Source organism: Stegodyphus dumicola, chromosome 12 (genome assembly GCF_044657685.1).
Source record: "Stegodyphus dumicola isolate Sdum_Otavi_A_Nest chromosome 12, ASM4465768v1".
Lineage (NCBI taxonomy): Eukaryota > Metazoa > Arthropoda > Arachnida > Araneae > Eresidae > Stegodyphus > Stegodyphus dumicola.
The window spans coordinates 15,923,303-15,945,617 of NC_140779.1; the positions used below are offsets into that span (position 1 = coordinate 15,923,303).

At 29.8% G+C, this 22,315-nt stretch overlaps 1 protein-coding gene across 2 annotated transcripts in view; it reads left to right on the forward strand.

Annotated features, from left to right (window-relative positions):
- Nucleotides 1-22,315, forward strand: part of Setd3 (SET domain containing 3) — a 40,316-nt gene that overhangs the window by 5,261 nt on the left and 12,740 nt on the right. For both annotated transcript variants that reach the window (XM_035361266.2, XM_035361267.2), the window contains exons 5-10: nt 1,816-1,926; nt 10,083-10,163; nt 13,033-13,097; nt 13,872-13,930; nt 14,052-14,166; nt 17,742-17,816. In XM_035361266.2, the coding sequence (XP_035217157.1) occupies nt 1,816-1,926; nt 10,083-10,163; nt 13,033-13,097; nt 13,872-13,930; nt 14,052-14,166; nt 17,742-17,816 (506 nt within the window). The remainder of the gene's footprint in view (nt 1-1,815; nt 1,927-10,082; nt 10,164-13,032; nt 13,098-13,871; nt 13,931-14,051; nt 14,167-17,741; nt 17,817-22,315) is intronic.

Consider the following 22,315-nt stretch of genomic DNA (forward strand, 5'->3'; position numbering starts at 1 on the left):
TTTGTGTCGAAATGTGGATTGTGTGAGGTGATAATGTCTTTTAGTGGTTTTATTAAAACTCAACAATAATATACGTGATACATTACTTAGAACCGAAGTTCTCGACAATTGAAACCGATGCGACAAACATAAATGATATCAAGATATCATTTTTGTTTCTAAATCTTACACAGTTTCATTAATGTTGAGGGAAATTTCAGTACATTTCTTTGTCTTTTCCTTTTGCCTTTTTCCTGTTCTAATTGCAGCATCAAAGTTTTGGGAATTTGATGGTTTTAGTAGAGCTTGTTTTTACACTGTTATTAGATTTAGTGGCTGTTTTGGCTCATCTCTCTTGTTTAACCTAATCAAAATAAGTCCATGAATTTTATCATGGCAAGGTGGAATACCATAAAGGGGACAGTTGATAGAGAGCAATGATTTGAGAATCTTCCCTACCATCAAACCACATGAGAGGACTTTTGGCTTACTGTGTATTTTGAGTGTTCTATGCCATACAGGCACTGTATGCTTAACAAACATCTGTGCATTCTGTGGGATTCGAACCCATACCCAATGAATGAAACAGAAGACAGGAGGATTAGTCAGTGTACCAGTGAGTGTGGCACTAAAATAGTATATGAGGGGGGGGGATATTAAATTTAAAACAAAATTAATGCATAAAACTTAAAAATAAAATAATGTTATTTGTTAAAACTCAATAATTTGTACATGGTTACATGGAAACTGCAAATATTCTTTTGTTATGTAACTGGTAAAATTGGTTAATAAATGGTAAATTGAGCTAAGAACTGTCATCATATAAGTTTGTCTTATAGAAAAGCTTGAGTGCTTTCAAAATATGTTTTTTTAAAAAACAAAATGTGTTAAGAAGATGAATTGATACTTTAGAAGAAAGTCTAAAGTTCAAAAGTGTTTATGCCAGAAGTTTTAATTTGTTATTTAATATATTGAACTTTTATGTCATCTAGTGAAAATTAAAATTTTGTACAGTACAAAGTCCGTAATCCGGACTCGTCGGGACTTCGGCGATTCGGGTTTTTTCTGGATTATAGATCATCAATTTAAATCTGGTAAGATGGCATACAGAAATAATACAATTAAAAATATGAAACCGTAATTTATGAAATAAAGAGCAATTATGATCCAAAGGGTATCAAAATTTACAAAAAAAAAAAAAAAAAAAAAAAAAAAGCTTAATATTTATTTGTTTACTTTATTAAACATTTCTTTCAATTTAAGTTGTTTAAATTGCTTTGTTTTTTGTGCTAATGCTTTCTCTTTAATTCTCTCTTCTATAAACAGACATAATTTCTTGTTCAGTTACAAAGTTCGACTGTTCAAATTCTGTAATTGCTGTGTCGAGAATACTGACTAACTTGTCAATAGAAATTTTTTCGTTTTCAATAACCTCTCTGTCACTTTCTTCACTATCGGAAGCATGCATGTGTTAATGCTTTACTGGCTTTATGCGCATGCATAGCGGATGCGCGCATCAAACATCCGTGCGTAAGCGCTTTACGCGAATGCGTAAATTTGTGACTTTGAGGTCTGGATTATAGATCATTCTGGATAATAGACGTCTGGATTATGGACTTTGTACTGTATAATGAATGATTATGATTTGCTAGAACAATTCATTCAGTTTCCTAAATTAAACACTGTTTTTTTTTTTTTCATTTAAAATTACTAATATGTATTTGATTAAAGTTGAGTTGTTTATTGAAATTTATAATATTTAGCTTGATTTGTTAAAACTGAAGGTGTTACTATCTGTTGATCAGCATCTTTATGATACCATTTTATCTTTTATAGGACCTCTTATTTCCAAAGATCCCATTTTACAGCACATGCCTAATATCCAGCTTGCTATGCATCTTCTTATGGAATACCTGAATCCTGACTCATTTTGGAAACCTTATATATGTATCCTTAACTGTGTACTTTTTATAGAAATACTGCAGTCATAGAAAAGTCTGTTATCTATGAGAACTTTTGTAAATATACTTTTTTCATATTAAGAAATGGTAGAAATTCGGATCAGGAAATTTTCACAACTTTATTGCTTGCCGACTGTTATATATTTTTAAGCCAGATTATAAAGTAACTCATGAACAGTGTTACAGCGTTTATTTTATTTTTAAAAATTCTATTTTCTTTAAAAAAATTGATTTCATACAATTTTAATTTTAAATTTCTGAATTCAGCATTATCATTCTATTTTTACTTCTCTGTGTGCAAACAGCTCACAGAAAAGTCATGTTGCTTGTGTAAAATGTACATGTTGCACCCCTTCCCTCCAAAGTACAGTTCTATATTTTCCATTGTACTGGACCGATTGTCGAAATTTAACTTGTGCTTTTTATGTCTTGAAAGTGCAACTTAGGATATATATATAGCATTAGTCTAACATAGGTATTTTGATGTAAAATTGGACCTTTTTCTGAAATAACATACTAATTGTTTCCCGTATTTTGATGCTATGACTCAAATTATGCCTAGATATTAAATTTAATAATTTTTGCAGAAATTAAAAAATTTATCTTGGCATATTTTTTTCAGTTTACACTAAGAATAATGGTGAATTTCTTAATTTATGGCAACCTATTTTCCTTTCTCTTTTTTTTCTTTGTGCACAAGCAGAACAAAAGTGCATCTTTCATACTTTCAAATAATTTTCACAAAGTGGGTAAAGCACGCTTGGTGTTATTATTGCTTGTAACAAATATGCCAAATTTCAAAATGTGCTAATATATAATTGCTTATATCTCTGGAAATTTTAAATAAAAAAATATAATTTTTTGCAGATATGTCTAGAAATACATCTACTTTAAGATGATGGTAAAAATTTTATAGGTTATAATTCAAAATTGTTTTCAAAAAATTTATAAAAATTATTTTTAAATACAAATTTTAAAAATAAATCTCAAGAAATGGCGAACTTTATTTGGAATGAACCTAAATTTGGAAACGTGAAAGGAAGAATCAAATAAGTTTAATAAAAAAAGAGATATTAATAAATAAATATATACCAAATTCAATTAACATGGAGGTGCTAAAATTTTAAAAGTTAATTTTTTATAAACTGCTTGTGCGATTTTTACAAAACTTGGCACTTTGGCATAATTTGAGTCATAGAATTGAAATATGAAAAAAATTGGTATGTTATTTCAGAAAAAGTCCGATTTTGTGTCAAAATGCCTGTGTTAGAACAATGCTATATTAATCTAATATATATATATATATATATATATCCTATGCCGTGCTTTCGAGACATGGAAAATGCAAGTTAAGTTTTGACAATCAGTATAGTAGAACAGAAGATATAGAACTCTCCCATTTTTTTGTGTGCAAGGTGTACAATAATTGCATTTGGCTATTAGAGGGCCTTTGCATACTTTTTACAAAATAGCAACAGCAAAAAAATTATGTAATCCAGGACAGCATAGTTCATATTGTAGTAAAGACAGAGTTAAAAAGCATTTTTCAAACATTCATTGCAATGTCACATTTCTAAAAAAGGTTTTTCAACGAAAATTTAGTTTCCTTTAGTTAGAAATAGATCTCTGTCATGTGACAACCACCTTATTTCCCAGATTTCTCACTCTCTGATCTAGCTGTTCTCTTTTATTATGATGAATCTACAGGATCAATATTTTCAACAATGTGATAGCCAGTCTGGGGGCAGATAAGAGGTTTTGTCAGTGTTTCCAGAAGTATAAGTAGTGCTGAAGCAAGCATGTAGGTTACAATGGCTGTTGCTTCAAAGGTGACTATGTGATATATTTTTTTTCATTAAAAACTTTTTAATGTAGGAAAATACTTTTGTATAATTAAGGTTATAAAACAATAGAAATCTGAAGTCATGTAAAATTTTTAAAGCAGATATTGTTAACATTGGAAGATTGTAGTATAGAAATAGAGCGAAAAGTCAAAGAATAATTGGAAATAGAAGTAAAATTATTTTTAATTAGACAGTTTTGTTTAAAATTTTGACTAATAAACATTGGGTTTGAAGTTCATTATCCAATCAGGGTTTTAAAATATTTTTGCATTTATGTATGCATGTATAAATAAAGCATACATAAATTAAAAATATGTTGGTCAGATGTCTATAAAAGATTTAAATTCTAATAACTATGAATGTAAATGTGCCATACAGAGCAAGGCATAGGCAATAATTTCATCAGAGGTGTGTTTTGTGGCTTTAATGGTGGAAAGTGTAAGCTGGTGACCACTTAATAGATTGTTTTTAAGCTTACTTTGTATGCAGATACATAATTTACTCTACATGCTAGGCTGTATGATTGAGCCTTTGGACTAGGGCACCAATAGCTTTTTTTATTCTTGTCATTATTATTTTTTAAGCTTACTTCGTATGCAGATACATAATTTACTCTACATGCTAGGCTGTATGATTGAGCCTTTGGACTAGGGCCCCAATGGCTTTTTTTATTCTTGTCATTATTTCTACAAGAACGTTAATTGGTGTCAATAGATTGGTATTTGAAATAGTGAAGAGAGTACTGCAATTATAATCTTAAATACATCAGATGTAAATTCTGTTAATCATAGATTTTCCCCAAAAAATGATTTTAGGCATTTATCTGGAATGAGCAAAAACTCATGTTTTAAGTAACATTTCTAAAATCACATAGGTTTAAAGGAAGAGGACATCGACTTGCATGCCTTTTATGGTGGTTATCTATAATGTCAAGAAACATAGAGATGAGAACTTGGATCTTCATATGAGAACTTGGATCTTCATATAAAATTCTTTAGAAGATTTAGCAGAGTTGAATGCAATTAAATGAAAAATAAATGCATGACCTTTCTGAGTAATCCTTTTTGAGTACTTATCTCTGAGTACATGAAAAGTGGAAGCATCCTAAGTCTAGATTTGTGACACTTCCAAAACCTGACTGTGTCTGGGGTAGTTTGGATTGTAATGTTTACAATCTGTAGGTTACTGCTTCCATGAGCTTACATGCACTTAAAATCGTATGGAACTTGTTTCCATAAAACTGCTTAAAAAATTCAAACAGCATGAAAAAATGTCAATTTTTATTAAATTTCTGTCCCCTGCTCCTGATAAAAACTGCTTACTCCTTGTTAAATTATTTCTTTGGGATATGTATTTCTTGAATGTATAATGTAAACATATTAAATAAGATAACATGTTAAATAACACAACATATTAAATATGTTTCAGTGTTTAGATTTTTTATATCAACACTGGGATTGAGGGAAATTATACTTTTATTTTTATACAGAGCATTTAATACTTGAAAATTATTCTTCTTTTCTAAAAACCATACCCAAAACTGAATTGTATGTAACTGAATTGGTGTAAAATATATATTTCTGGTACTGATTATGTATTCTAAAGATGAAAAGATTGTCTACTTTTAAGTTAAGCTGTAAATCTTAAATCATTAAGCTATTTATTCAATTAAATCCATACCAAATATCATACAAAACCTTATACATATCATTTGTCATATTTTTAATTACTTTATGCTTTCACATGCTTTAGAAAGAGGCTGTGATACTAGAGATTAGATTTCTACAGTGGTGTAATTTTCTTCAAGATGAGTTTTATGCTCTTCTAAATGGGTTGCTGATTTCTAGCTGTTTGTCAAAATATAGACACCACATTAATTTAGAAATATGCAAGATTTTATATGGAAACTTTATATTAAGAAAAATATGTCTGGCATATATGATATATTTATCTTTAGGAAAAAATTAAGTTTTATTTATAACTTTTTATTCAAGATAACCTATTCCTCATTTCAAAATGAAAACAGAGGTACTTTTTGATTATCTGCAACTCCCCTCCCCCCCAAGAAAAAAAAAAAAAAAAAAAAAAAAACCACAAAATAGTATTGATGAGGCAAATACATTATGTTACCAAAAAGTACTTACCGTATATACCCGCATATAAGTCAAGATATTTTGGACAAAAAAAAGACTTCAAAGTGTGTGTGTGGGGGGGGGGTCGACTTATACGCGGGGCCATAAAAAATGAAAAGAATCGGAAGTTAAAAATTTCTTTATATAATGCAGTTGTTTTCTTCCCACACTCAAATTGGACGACTTATCAAATAAGTCACTTACTTGAAGTAATTTCATGACTTAAATTATGTGACAAACTAATCACAGAATTTCATACTTTAACTAGAGTAAGTTTCGATTAAACCAAAGAATTTTCGGCCCCTGAACAACCGATCAATATCGAGCAATAAAAAAGTCACGCCAAGAAAAGAGAAATGCAGATAGTTTTTACGTACGTATAAGTCTTTATAATAGTTATTGTTCATTCATGAAATACTTTTGTTAACAGGCGTACACGTCAAAATTAAAAAAAATAGCCCACACAATAACTGAACAGTTTTGAATATTTCTTTTAACTTTTAAAAAGGTAAAATGCAGATAAATTTTACGTACGCTAATCTTTTCCGGAACAAATTCTAGAAGGTTACATTAATATATTACGATGTTACATTAATTACTCAGTGGGTTAAAGATGCTTGGAACGAAATACCCTCTGAAATGATTATAAAATCATTTAAAAAATGTTGTATTAGCAACGAACTAGATGGCACGAAAGATGATGCTGTTTTCGAAAGTGAAAATGACGACGAAGGCTCTAGTAGTGATTGTAACAATACAGAGTTCGAGACTGAAAATATGTATGATGATGAGCCAATGACGACAGAAGAGTTCTATGAAATGTTTGGCGAATCTGACCATGAATCGGATGTTAAAGGATTTTGATTTTGTTTATTTACCAAGGTATTTTTTATCATATATTTACTTTTTTTTCTCAGATGATTTTGAATAAATGTAGTACTTAAAAATTTTTTTTCGAAGTTTCTCGATCGATTTCAGAAGTGGGGGGTCGACTTATACGTGGGTTCTTATTTTCTACGAATTTTTTATGTCGAAGTGGGGGGGGGTCGACTTATACGCAATATCGACTTATACACGGGTATATACAGTATGTGTCAACCCATGTCATTAAAAGTATTCATGTGGCAACCCAAGTATATGCATAGCATATATGTTTGAGTATATGTGTATATGCACATTTGAAATGTAGCAATTTTTCTGATTAGTATTTCTTTTTGCATTGGAGTGCATATATTTCTGTTGTAACAATTCATAGTGGAACTGTGGAGTTTGTCCTGTTTTATTCCATTATGTTGAAGTATTTTGTTATACAGTACACTGAAGTTTAGAACTGTTCCTGGGCGAGCATGATCATGGCCACTGTGCAGTGCTGTAGTCATGCAATTGTGTGAAGTTTTTTTTTTAAGTGAAAAGAGATCACAATGTACATGGCAAGAACATGAGTGCAAAAAATTACTGTTTAATTTTTTTTTAATGAATGTAAAAAAAAAAAAAAGTTCTCTGGTTTCACTGGATACATTATTGAAACAGATGTTAAGATATGCAAGCAAACATTTCTGTACCATGTTGCCAGCAAATTTGCAACTTTTTGATGGGTGTGTGGATAATAAGAAAGTACAATTAATTGTACAATTTGAAACAAGTAAACATTTATTGTTATAAATATCATTGTAAAAATAATCAGTTCCATAATTATAATCAATCATACGTTGAGAAAGATTCATTTTTGTGTATATTTTATGTACATTGGATGTATACAATCAGACTGAACATTTATAATCAAATCTCATTATAAAGTCACATCGGTCACCCTGTTTATAGTGTCACATTTTTGAACTCTTGCAGACGCATACTGTTTCAGTGTTTCATCTGATTACATACAATCTCAGATTGGAAATATTAGCTTTGCTTTTGTTTCCAATATCGTCATCGTAAAACTGCATGTTGCAAATGAACACTTAAAATACAACTTTTATCATAGAGGGTATTTTATATTTAATTTTAATGAGTTAAATCTTTAGAGAAGTATATGAAGAGAATCGTTAGAGAAGATAAGTAATTTTAATTAATTTACTTGAAGTTAACATTTTCAAATTATGCTCATTTTGCAGTTTTCTCCTGCTTGAGTTTTACATTTTGCTTTTTCAGCCAAGTGTTGTGAAATCTCTAAGATGTGCTTATATCTAGTATGTATTGGAGAATTTTATTGCTTGTACTAATCAATGTTAATCTTAAAGCCAATTTGTTTAAATTAAAGTTGATTATCCTTTACAAAATTCAAAACTAAATTTCTTTAATTATTTAAGCTATTTTTTTAAAATTTCTGATATCTTTTGCTTCCTTTCTTTTCACAGATCATTTAAGAAATGTTATAAATAATTTTTGAAATTTTAAGTAAAAAAATTTATTTTGTTTTGTTCAGTGAGCATACCTTATTTAACTGACATACATTTGGTTGTATATACAGAATGTAGAGTGAAGTACTTAAACACCAAAATAACTTTTGAATGCATAAAGCTGGAGTTGTGTAAGTTGTGTCTACCTATACTAATATCACTATGCTATATTATGTGAGACCTACAACAGTGTCCCTAGAGCTCAGTTTTCCAAGTTAGCAATTCTGTTACAAATAACTTGAGAGCTACCAAAAACAAAATGTAAACATGAAGAATGTCATGGATATTGTATAAAATGATCTTTTTATATATGGCAATAACTTGAAAAGAAGCTCTGAAATGCTGATCCCTTGGTATCCGGTCTTCAGCATAACTTTGTAACTAATGAGATTGCAAAGCATAACATTTTAAAACAAAACTTCTCTCCAATACAGTGATGGTTGGATGATAGTTTGTAAGTGGGAACACTGTGTTATACTGTATGAAGGAGGGAAGATTTTTCCCTCGAGGCAGGGACTGGATCTTCGAGTCCAAACAAAACTTTGTGCTCCAACAAAAAATACTGCAAAATGATTCTCTTGTATGAAGAATGCAGTCATTAGATTAGAAAGGCTGCATGACAACTGTCCATTTTACTGTTTTGATAGTAAAAGGTTCTTCCCCCTCCCATTCTTTTAGCAATTAAACAGTCTGACCAAACAATTAAAAAAATTTTTCTTTGAACCTAAAACTATTTGAATCAAATGTGTCTGCTTGTGAAGTAAGCAAAGAGTTGCTTACTCATACTGTCTAATTTCTTTCCTTTTCGAGATGAATCATCATGTTTTCGAGATAATCATCATGTCACAACAAGCACTGTTGTGAAAATTCATGTATCTAACTCCAAAAAAGGCTGCATAAAGAAAAACCTGCATGTTCACTGTTGAATAGCTTGTTTCGTATGCAGTGAAATCACACACTTTGCAGTATCTCTTAATAAAATAAAGGCATTCATATACCAAAGTAATGCCTTGCAGAGAGGAGCACAAGAAATAGAAACTCATAAATTAGTTATTAGTGCAAGAATATGAATGATTTTAAATCTTTAAATTGTACTCAGCACATGCTCCTACTGTTTTAAAATAGTGATGTAATTTGCATGAATATACTGTTACATAATTGGAAGTCTGAATGCCATGTAGGCTGTCTGTATGAATGCTTGTTGTGACAAATAGCCTATGTAGACCTGATGGGCTTGCATAGCTGGCATCACAAATATGGCTGCCCTATATACAGACAAGATGTTGAAGCATTTTTTAGCTCTGTTTTTGAACTTAATTACAGAAAAAAGTAAATATTTATGTTACTTTTTTCTGTATATATATATGTGTACTTGTTTGCATATTTTTATAATTTCTCTTTTTGTATTATAAATATCAGTAGTAATAAAAAATATATATACAAGCATAATTTCAATGACTTTTTATTAAATTATTATTATCATTTCAATGACTTAAAATGACTATTAAGTTGAATTCACTATTTACTGCAATTGAATTCGAGCATATTTATTAGAAATCTTATGGGTTAAGGATACCATATTAGCATGTGATATATTTTTTATACATTTTTAATAAGCATTTTTTAATAAAATAAATATGAAATAATCTAGTATGTATTGGAGAATTTTATTGCTTATAGTAATCAATGTTAATCTTAAAACCAATTTTTTTAAATTAAAGTTGATTATCCATTATAAAATTCAGAACTAAATTTCTTTAATTATTTAAGCTATTTTACCATCCACTTTTGATACTGTTTTATATTTTACATTAGAGGAACTGCAAGAGTTACAAGGATCTCCTGTTTTAGGTGAGTGTTTGCTTAGTTATTGTATTTGCTTAGAGGAAGAAGTTCAAGTTTAAAAGTCTGTGATGTAAAAATATAAATTTGTCTTAAAGGACTGAAAAGCTTTGTTTTTTACATACAGCATACTCTCATTTATCTCGGTGCAGATTATCTGGTTTGTGAATTCTCTGGCATGGCAGTGGCTGAGCCATGTACATTCAACTCGCTGCATGAGAGTGTGTGAAAAACAAATGCACAAATCAGAGCATGATCTAAAAACCACCAAATTGCATCTGTAGGTTTAGTTTCAATGATTTTTTTTGCATAATTCGTTCAACATGTGCACAGTTGAAGATGTCATTTCAGTTGATTGTTGGTTTTTTTTTTTTTTTTTTGTTTTGGGCATATTTTTTGTATTGTACATAAATGTGTATTGGGAGAACATCAAGGAATGGTGCAGTGGTGATTTGGCTGAGTTGTCTTTCAGTGCTTTGGTGACATGGATATCATTTCAAATGTCACAAGAAGAGAAGAGACAGAGAGTGATATTGAAAATATAAGGCGAAGAAGATAGATACTGATAACTGCATTAATCCTAAGACAATTACTTCTATTGAAGCTCTATTCAACATTTTGATCAAAGGGGATTCGAATGTAATCATAAAATAGCACTTCAAAAATATGCAGTGGAATTTGGCAAATATTTAAACATTCTCACAAGCAAAAAGTACTGATTTTTTTTTTTTTAGGAAACAAACACTTAAAATATGCATGAAAACTGATGCTTTAGATTATCCATGTTTTTCAATTATCTGTGAATTGCTTCCCCACCATTAGTCCAGATAATCGAGAATTCACTGTAATATGATTTGAGAATATTTCTATATACAGTACAAAGTCCGTAATTTGGACGCCCATTATCTGGAATGATCTATAATCCGGACCTCAAAGCCACAAACTTGCGCATGTGCATTTGATGCGCACGTCCGCTACACATGCACATAAAGCCAGTAAAGCATTTACCCATGTGTGCTTCCGATAGTGAAGAAAGTAATAGAGAACGTTATTGAAAACGAAAAAATTTTGATTGACAAGTTAGTCAGTATTCTCGACATAGCAATTACAGGACTTGAACAGTGGAACTTGAAATTATGTCTGTTTATAGAATTAAAGAGAAAGTATTAGCACAAAAAATGAAGCAACTTAAACAACTTACACTGATAGAAATGTTTACTAAAGTAAACAAATAAATATTAAGCTTTTTTTTTTTGTAAATTTTGATACCCTTTAAATCATAATTGCTCTTTATTTCATAAATTACGGTTTCATATTTTTAAATGTATAATTTCTGCATGGAATCCTCAAAGTCCTGACGAGTCTGGATTACAGACTTTGTACTGTAGAAGCTTTTTTTTAAAAAAATTAATTTACAGTTATTTTTATTGCATTTTGATTTGAATTGTGGTTTTTTAATCTGCATCACATATTAGCTTATATCTCCTTGATTGCATTTAAACAAAACAATATCATAGAAAATGCATTATTAATTTATTAATTGTTATAACAAATTAAAAAAAAGCACATTTTCATCATAAAAGTTTTCTAAAATTCAGATATATTCCTGTTACATATATGACTATTTTATTATCAAAAAGTGCATAAAAATATTGCTTTGTTTTTTATCAAATTTTATGCACTTGAAATTTGTTTATAATATGATGTACCTTTGGTTTTATTATGTGAAAAATAAATGGGGGAGGGAAGTAAGGCACCTAAGCCAGAACAAACTCTGGCTTTACCACAAGTATAAGAATAATGATAGATGTAACAATGTTCTCCATTGATAACTTAATACATTAGTTCTTTCTGTGCGTAAAGCTACTAATTGTTGAACCATATCTTCCATTAATTTATTCTTATGAAAAATGATCAAATGCGTAAAACTTTTATTTCTTCATTTCCAAATTATAGTTTACCTAAAATAGAGAAATTCAGTCAATACTTATTAAATTTTTTATTTTCATCATTATGATCAACATCAGTAATTTGAATTTGAATAGCTGTTGAAAGAATTTTAATAAACATATCATTGGCTTTTGAACTTTGAATTTTCAACTATGATATAAATGTTACCTGTATCATCTCTCCCATTAAATCTAACTTTTTGTATATTTTTCTGATCCTAAATTTGTTTTTAATAAAAGTATGTAATCATTGTACAAAATAAAACACACAAAATTTGACTCCTATACAGCCAAAATTTACTTTAAATAATTAATTTTAAAATTTAGCAGTTGTATAATCATTTTCAGCATTTTAAATGCTCGGTTAAACAATAAATTAGAATAATTTGAGGGTGATTTTTTCCCTTTAACATCATTCAGTGATATTCTTTTTTGATTTACTATTGTGTAACATTCTTAAACTCATTAAATTTCTTATACATTATCATTTATACCTAAATAGTTTGCTGACAATGCTGACAGCATTAATACACCAATAGTTTATTAGTTTGTAAATGTTAAAAAATGGGTTAATAATATTCATATTCAATTTAATTTTTTAAATTTAAGATCATAATCTAATAGTGGCTATAAAAAATCATTGGATTAGAAGTATTCACGTTTTCTGTAAATAATGTTATAAATAATGTTAAAATATATGTATACATGCCTTGGCATTAGCTTATCTTTCTCATTCAGAATAAGACTGCATCTCTTTAAAAATAAAGATATAATATGATTGATATTTTTAAATGGTTTATAACATAAAAAAAAAAAATTCTACATTCTCTCTCTCTTTCTTTCTTTTTTTTTTTTTTTTTGTGTGTGTGTGTGTGTGTGTATTAGTACGTATGTGTAAGTACTTTATAAGAATTTTTAGTCTTTTTCAGATGAAGTATTCAAATTATTGCGCAGTGTGGCTAGGCAATATTGTTATTTTTTCCAGCTTTTCCAGGTATTGTAAAGTTTTTAATTTTCTTATACTTTATATATCACGATACATGTTAAGCCTTGTACAGAATATTTTATGCATATTTGAAAATGACTAGAACACTTCATTCCCTCTTACAGTGCTTCAAATATGAGTATAATATTTGAAGTATAAAATAGTAGTCAAATATGAAATAGTAATCCAAAATAAAACAAAGTGGAATTGACCACTCTACATGTGCAGGATTTAAGTTACAACATACTTGTATTAATATGACCTTTGATTTAATGATCTGTTTTGATAATATGACTCAAAAGGAAGTCTTGTATGATTGATAAATCTAATATAATTTTTCTTTCAGTATACTGCATATTTATGAGCCAAAACTGAAGTATGCTGACCTTTCTAAATTCATGATTAAGATAAATGTGGTTGAAATAAGTTAACTGTTTTCCACTTGGTGAAATCCACTTAGGATAATTCTTTTACACCAGCATTTGAAGTGCATTTCAGTATACTTGATCTATCAATAAAAAACCTATTCAAGAACTTCTTGGTATGATTAAATACAACTCACAATCTACTCTTCCCCCTCCCCAAGGGAAAAAAAAAAAAAAAAAAAAAAAAAAAAAAAAAACACCAGGCAGATAAATTATAAGATTTTAAAAAAATAAACATAAATGTTCTAAAAAAATTCATGTTTGAAGTTTCTGTATACAAGGAATTGAATATTCTTTAATTGCAAATTCATTAAAATACTATTTCTAAATTACTTATATTATGTATTTCTTTTTATAGAATGATTCTTATGCTAAATCTCTGAATATTGGTCAATATTTTACATATGATTTATATCGGTAAGTTGTTTAAAAGTATTTACTATTTTTTTTAAATTTATATTATGCATATTTTAAGTTAAAAGGGGATTTAAGTTAAAATCACTAATAGATAATACTGTTTCTTATTACTTGGTAACAGTTGGGCGGTCTCTGCGGTTATGACTAGGCAAAATGTTATTCCTTCTGCCGATGGATCACAGCAAGTAACGTCTTTAGTGCCTTTTTTTGATATGTGCAATCACATTAATGGAAAAGTAAGTTTTTCCTTTTTATATTTTTATACTAAATATTAAAACTCAGCAATAATTTTAATGCCAGTAAATGGAGTAGTAATAATATGTTAAACATACATTTATATAATGCTATTTTAATTACCGTATTTGACAGCATATAAGATGAACCCTTATTTAGAAGGTCACACACATGTAGTTGTAGAAGAAGTTATGTATGTCTAGATCTTTATCCGGGCTAAAAATAGCATTCAGTATTGAAAGTTAACCTGTGTCTTTCACGTATAAGACGCAGGTAACTTTTTTGCGACCAAATTTAGGAAAAAAAAGTGTGTCTTATATGCCGTCAAATACGGTATTACTAATTCACTTTTTTATCAGTAAGTATGTGGCAGTCTAAAACTATTATTATATTCTAGTTCTTCCTTTTGACCCTTACTCTAATTGCTATAATAATAATTAATTATTATTATTTTATTTTCTCTCATTCTCAATAAATTCATATTCTTCAGAGGTGATTGATTTCCTTCTAATGCTTTAGTCTATCCATTATTTTTTTATTTCTCCTGATGATGTTACTTGATGGCCTTTTGTCATAAAAAAGGATCTTGAAAGGTAAAGGCCATTTTTTCATAACTTCATGTATACAGTTCTGCTTTGGTTTCTGTGCAAAGCAAAGAAGTGTTAATTTCTCTGTGTATATGTCAAGTTTCCAGTTTTGTTTCAGTATTCAGGACAATTAAAGCTTGGATTTTTTTTTCCTTCCTCAAAATCTTTTGAGGATTTTTAAATGTTTCTACAAGTTATGATTAAGTTAATTTATTGTACAAGCTGGGAAGTGGACATGTACAATTGTGAATGTCAGTTTTAAAGTGAAAGCTCTTAAATTTCTTATCTGAATAATTAGAGTAGAGATGTTTAAAACCTGTTTTTTTTTTTTTTTTTTTTTTTTCCCACATACAAATAAATATATTACTGTTACAATTGATAAGCCGAAGGATGTAAGAAGCTCTATTTTTGTGACCTACAGATAGAAACTGCACATGCATTTCCTTTCCTTCCAAAGCGACAAGAAAAAACATGCTTTCAATAACAACAGGTTTAATTACATGAAAAGGCAGGTTCATAAGAGTTTTGGTTTTGCTCTCTGCTCACTAGAGAATGAAACATTGCCAATCTACAATAGCTTAATCTGATTCTATTCTTTGATTAGCAAAAGAGAATAATTGATGAAATTTTTTTTTAAGAGGAAGAGAATAAACTTCATTCACCACCAAAGGACAAATAGATTGAATAATTTTTCATTTTTTATGTTTCATACTTCTTAATTATAGATTAAAAAGTTAGTTATAAATTAGTGTTAAAGATGTTAAACTCAGAAGAAGTATACGTGCATGCAACCTTTTTCTTTCTAGTGCATTATTGCAGTGGTTCTCAATATTTTTTGTCCTATGCACCCCTTTCACCATTGCTAGAAAATCATTCCCTCTTTTCTTTAAAAATGTGAAAAATACATATGTACATTTATAAAAATTTAGTTTATTTTTAATGTGGTTTATAAGTAAACAACTAAATAAAAGTCTCTGAAACCTTGTAGTATTGGGTTTCGCAAACTGAAAAAGGGCTTCTTCGTTTAAAATTCTATTGATTTTTAAGTTTATTTATTATGAAGTATCCTAAATTAAATAAAGTGCATTTTGGAACAACAATTTCCAAAATAACAGAGTATAACTTTTTTAATGTTCAATTTTTAACATTCAACAATTTTCAAAATATCTGAGTATAACTTTTTTTATAACCCCCCCCAAAAAAATAGTGCATATTATAATTTTTTGAAATTAAATTTTGGTACTTTCTTGTGGAAGTGGTCACCTCAGCTGAGGAAGATTAGTTATCAGAATTGGCAAACTTTATTGCTAGGTTTTAAAATGTTCAACATATTTGATTTTCAAATTGTTCTGATTCTAATATTTTCAGTGTGATATCATCAATTCAGTACTTTTTTAGCTTTAAAGTATCTATCATTTTTAACTCATAATCGATTAGAAAAGAAGCAGCATTTTTTTGTGAAATTTGTAACATGTTATAAATTTTGATTATCATATTCACTTTAGACTGTGCAATATCATTTCTTTGTTAATTATTTTTTCTCTAAAATATTGACCATTTTAAACAGTTAAAAAGTAAGCAGTGAATAGGACAAAAAAAAAAAAAAAAAAAAAAATTATGGCAAACTACAGGGCAGTTGGGATAGAGATATATAGTCTGCACTATAATGCAGACAAGATAGGGACTTGTCTGCATTATAATGGATTTTATAATTAAGAATGAGAAGTAATTTGATATTTGAGAATTAAGAAGTAATTTCTTCAACATATTGTTCATTCTTTCATATCCTTCATTTTTCTCCCTGTAAAATGTGAACCGTAGTTAATTCACCATCAATTAAAAAAGAAGCAGTGTTTTTTTCTCCCCATTCTAAAGAGCATGGAATTCAGTATATACTGAGTGAAAGTACAAAAATGACCATCAAATGAAACTTTTTATTGGTAAATAAAGTATTTGGTGATGCAATGTGAAAAGCTGCATGAATTGGCGAAAAAAATTCTTTGTGACAATAATTGCTTTCATGGTTTCAGGTTTTCTTTTTCTTGCTACTTTTCGTGCTACTTATTTGCTACTACATATACTGTTAAGCCGACGAGCTAATTTTTATTAAATAGTGCAACAGACAGTTAAGTATGGGTGAAAACACGGTGGTTATGATTGATTTATATTGACTGAGTGTAACAACTACACAAGAGAAGTTTGTTTTTGATCCAGCATTTGAAAAATAAAATTAATGAACCTGAAATCTGTTGAGATTGACAAAAGCTCATTGAACAAAAGTCTTGCTTCTCGAGCAAAAGGAGAATATATGCAGAATTTTAGAAACACAATGTGTTTTCGGTGAAATGTAAAAACTAATGGATGTTTTTATCTGCATATACTGGACAGAGGATCCAAAACTCTAATGAAGATGATAAAAGACCACATTCGTTGAAGAAACACAATATGTTTGGCTTACTAGTTTACTTATCAGAGCAAGGAATTAGAAGAGGGCATTATTAAATATTTTGCAATGAATCATAACTACAACTTTTTAGATTCAACATCTGGTGCAAAGCATAGAAAATGATACAATTGTTAAGTTTAGCCAAATGACAAAATAAAAGTAAAGGGGAATGGCTTTCAAGCAGTTAGATTTAAGAAAATTTATATAATGAGAATATGTAGGATGAGAGAAAATATTGGATTATTCAACAGCAGCAGTTGCTGTGTTATGGTTTCCATATAGATAAATAAATGTTGCTCTTTCCCATATATTGAGAATTTTCCTTTATTGAAGGTGGGCATGGTGTTTCCTAATTTTCCCCAAATTAATTCTAATGTTGCTAGATTTTGCCCAAATTCATTGTGGCTGCTTTAATGAGGGAATATCCAAATTTCTTTAAGAGTACAATATTAAATTTTAAAATTTAGATATCAATTCTGAATGATTTATATTGATTTCATAGAATTGAATGTTTTCTAACTTAAAAAATATTATTTTCTTTTAGCTTTCTACAGATTTTAATTTAGAACAAGATAGTTTAATTTCATATGCATGTCAACAGTTTCTGAAAGGTGAAGAAGTAAGTAAGATAATTGGTTATTACTGTTAATTCTAACTATATTCAATTTTTATCGTATTTTATTAATTATTTTGAAAATTAAGTGATTGAACACCTTCTGTTTTAAAACCCTATCTAATTTATAATTAATGTCTAAATTTACTTTTTGTACCTGATTATGTTGCACAAAATAATGCTGTAAAATGTGTACTGACATGGAAACACAAAAGTGAAATTTCTGGTGTGAGAAGATAATGTGTAATAAATATTTTATGAAATCATAAATGAATTTTATTTTCAAAGCACTTCTGTATAATTACCACCTCTACAAAAGGCCAAACATTTTAAATTATCTGGAACCATGGCAAATGAGTTATCAAAAGGAGGTTTTAGTATAAGTGTAAATCTATTATTACTAATAATTTAAGGTATTAATTTAAATATCTTAATTTTTTTTTTCATTTTTCTTTCAAAAGAATTGTTTAGCATTTATTCGAGAAATTCTGTACATCCTGGTAGCTACGTTGTTGATGGACTGAATCAAAAAGAATTTTTTTTTTTTTTTTTCTGCCAGAGTAAAGAATGATTTTCGTTTAAGTTGAAGGCAATTCATTTTATAAATATAAAATATGTCATGTCCTGATTACATGTATATACTATATATGTATATTATTCCATATCAGTCTGTGTAAATGTTCGTAGCGTATTCGGAAACTAAGTACCGTTTCATTCTAGCGCCATCGCGGCGTCCCGCGCATGGTAGGTGTCCCGCGCATGCGCACTAGTCTTTCTTGTTCACTGACTTTCAATTGTCGCCATTTTGGTTGCTCTATGTTGTGTTTTCAGTTTGCTGTGCACATTCAAAATGTTTAAGACAATTAGTTCTCCCGCTGACTGCGAGATTCGTGCCGTGATTAAATTTTTCAACGCGAGGAATGTTAAACCGGCCGAAATTTATCTTCAAGTGACAGAAGTTTACGGTGAATATGGGATAAGTGATGAAATGGTGAGAAAGTGGGTAAGAATGTTTAATGCAGGTCGAACAAATGTCCACGCCGAGGCTCGGAGTGGTCGGCCTTCTATTGTCACCGATGATTTGGTAAGGAAAGTTGATGAAGCAATTCATGAGAACAGACGCTTCACAATGACAACTCTTTCAGAGGCATTTCCACAAATTTCACGTTCTGTTTTGTTCGAAATTGTGTCTGACTGCTTGAATTATCGCAAACTATATTCCCGACGGGTTCCAAAAATGCTCACTGATGTTCACAAAACAAAGCGACCTTGGTAGTGCCCTGACATTTCTCACGTGGTACAGTGATCAGGGAGAAAAATTTTTAAACCAAATTGTGACTGGTGATGAAACTTGGGTGTGTCATTTCACACCAGAATCGAAACAACAATCGATGGAGTGGAGACACTCATTCTCCGAAAAAATAAAAGTTCAAAGTGACAATGTCATCACAAAAAATCATGTGCACTGTCTTCTGGGATAGGAAAGGCATTTTGCTTATTGAATTTCTTCGCAGAGGTGAAACCATTAATGCGGCACAATATTGTGAGACTTTAACAAAACTAAGGTGTGCCATTCAAAACAAACGAAGAGGAATGCTCAGTAAAGGAATTGTGTTGTTCCATGACAATGCTCGGCTCCATACTGCTGGTGTCACTCAATCGTTAATTCGACAGTTTCATTGGGAGCAGTTCGATCACCCGCCGTACAGCCCGGACTTGGTGTCGTCCGACTATCACTTGTTCCTGCACATGAAGCGTGAGCTTGGTGGCAAGCGCTTTGGATCTGACGATAACACGAAAAATGCTGTGGAGTCGTGGTTATCGAAACTGGCGGGAAGTTTCTTTGACGATGGTATACAAAAACTGGTCACCCGCTATGACAAGTGTTTGATCATTGGCAGAAACTATGTTGGAAAATAGTTTAAGACATGTATTTTCATGTAAAAATAAAATTGGATTCAAAATAATTGTTTCTATTTTTTTTTTCAAAACAGTACTTAGTTTCCGAATACGCCTCGTATTAATATAGCAATACATATTTTTGCATTTATATAGAATTTTTATATACCAAGCATTCTATATTTTTAGAAGTGTTTAAGAAATATTATTTTAATAATTATCTTGTGTTATCTAATTTGTAATAAATCTTTTGTTAGGAACATACTGTTTATTTTTATTACTGAGGCATTAAAAATATATGTTCTTTGATTATTTAAGCAACAAATTGGATTATATTTTTTTAACTTTAATAATTTCATTTGGACAGAAAAAGACCTTAAGCTATATGTAAAATAAGGTTTTAAAAAAAAATCTTAGATTGATGTAAGTTTTAAAAAATACTAAAGAATTTTTTTCTTTTAAAAAAGGACCTATGTCAAATGCTCTAAAAATCAATTACAAATGATTTCAACCTAATTAAAAAGATTGCCTAGTATTACATTTTTTGTTGGCTTGTTTCTATTGATGTTTTGCTCTTTATATTCCACAAATATTTAAAAAGTTGACAGGGTTAAAACACTTTGCTAATTTATGCAATTATTAAATTGAATATGGAATTAAATAGGATCAGTCATTAAAGTGTATGAGAATTCTTTGTTATAGGAAATAATATGTAAGCATATTTTGATATGAATATAACAATTGTTCCTCTAGAAAGAGTACTTTGTATATTTATTTTAGAAATGCCAAGAATATAACAATTGTTCCTTTAAAAAGAGTACTTTTTATAATTATTTTACAAATGCCAAACATTGGCACCTAAGCCACTAGTTAAATGGGCTGTCCAGTACTTTTTAACAATTTCCTCATGCCGGGAAGGTACATAACTGTCACACAAAACTCAGTTTGGGGAATCCACACTTCAACTCTCTAGAGATGGTTTTGCAAACAGTCATGTCCAATCAGATATCTAAATAGAGCCACCTCTGTCTTCCGTGGAAAATTGGGAATGATTCTTTCTTCACCCAGAATCCTCCCTCTCTTATCCACAGCACATTGAATCATATCCTGTTAAGAATTTTCTTAAGAGTCAGGTTAACAAACATTTGAGTTCTATGAAAAGAAGTGGTACTTTATGTAAGTGAGTACTCATTATGCTGTATGAATGTATGCAGATAAGGAGAAAATGAAGTATGATAAAATCTTCCTAAGACAACCACGCATGGTTCAACAGATTTTGCATTTTTGTAGGCATGGTCATCTCAGAGAACATATCTATGAGTTATGTTCAATGCTGCAATTTTAGTTCTTAAAAATATTGATTATATTTGAGTATGGCCAATTTAGGGAAGGGATCACTAGTGTTCCATGGATGCTGAATGGAATAAAGGAATTTCATTATATTTATTCTATAGAACAGAGGTGGCAAACGTTTTTGGAAAGGGCCAGATTGTAAAAATTTTAGGCTCAGAATATCGTGATTTTGAAGATAAATAATTTCCAATTGAAGATCTCATGGAAGCTCTTGAATTGGACAGTGAAATATGGCTATGTATATTCACTTGCATCAAGATCCAAAAAACATTGTTGTGATTATAATTAATATTAAAAAAATATGTCCACCATGATTTTTTTTTTGGGGGGGGGAATGGGTATCTCACTAGTATTTGAACAATTTTTATGGCATGGGAAGTGATTAAACTTGTTTATTGTGCTTATTGTTTCAAACAATGCAAATTTGCAATGATAAGACTTTGCAATGGAATGCACTTCTCATAAGAGCACTGTTTTTTTTCTGTAATTTTGAAGTTAAATTCATTAAGATATCCCATGATGTCTATAGCAAAGACTAATTTCCATAGCCATTCATTAGAGTGTGGGTAGCTATTCTTATTTAGAAATTTTATATTACTTCTCTGAATTAAAAAATCTCAATAAATTTTTTCCATTGCTGACAGATCAAACTTTCGAGAATTGAGAGAGTAAGACGAAAAGGAAGATCACCCACTAGATGGATAGATGATGTTGAGCAAGATTTAAGGTTAATTGGAGGTAACTGATGGAAGACCATTGCGCCGAATGGGGTCAGGTAGAGGAACTTGGAGAGACAGCCTTGGCCTTTAACAGAGTGTGGAGCTTATGATGAAGACCCATCAAACTGCTGCATTATAAGACTAGTCAGGGTGTTCAGGTTTTATTTATAATAAAAATTCATGAAAGTGACTATAGATTAGTTCAGTAGAGTGAATAAAATTAGCTGATGTAGCTGATTCAATAACACATGACAGATTGAGGTATTTCCACCAATGAGTCTGCTGATGAATAATACAGTGTATTGCCAGATGTATTAACATTTAGCTTCTTCATAAGCTTTAAAAATTCTTCCACTTATCCTTTCCCTGACCACACCTATTTTTTCTACAATCAGTTGTGATACATTTTAACTGATTCCATTGCAAATTATATTGTGATAGTGTTTTCTCGACTTCCTTGAAGATATCTTTGCCTGTAGCTCTCTCATGCAGATTATTCATAGAAGCCAATTTTTCATTCACTTCGAACTCAAT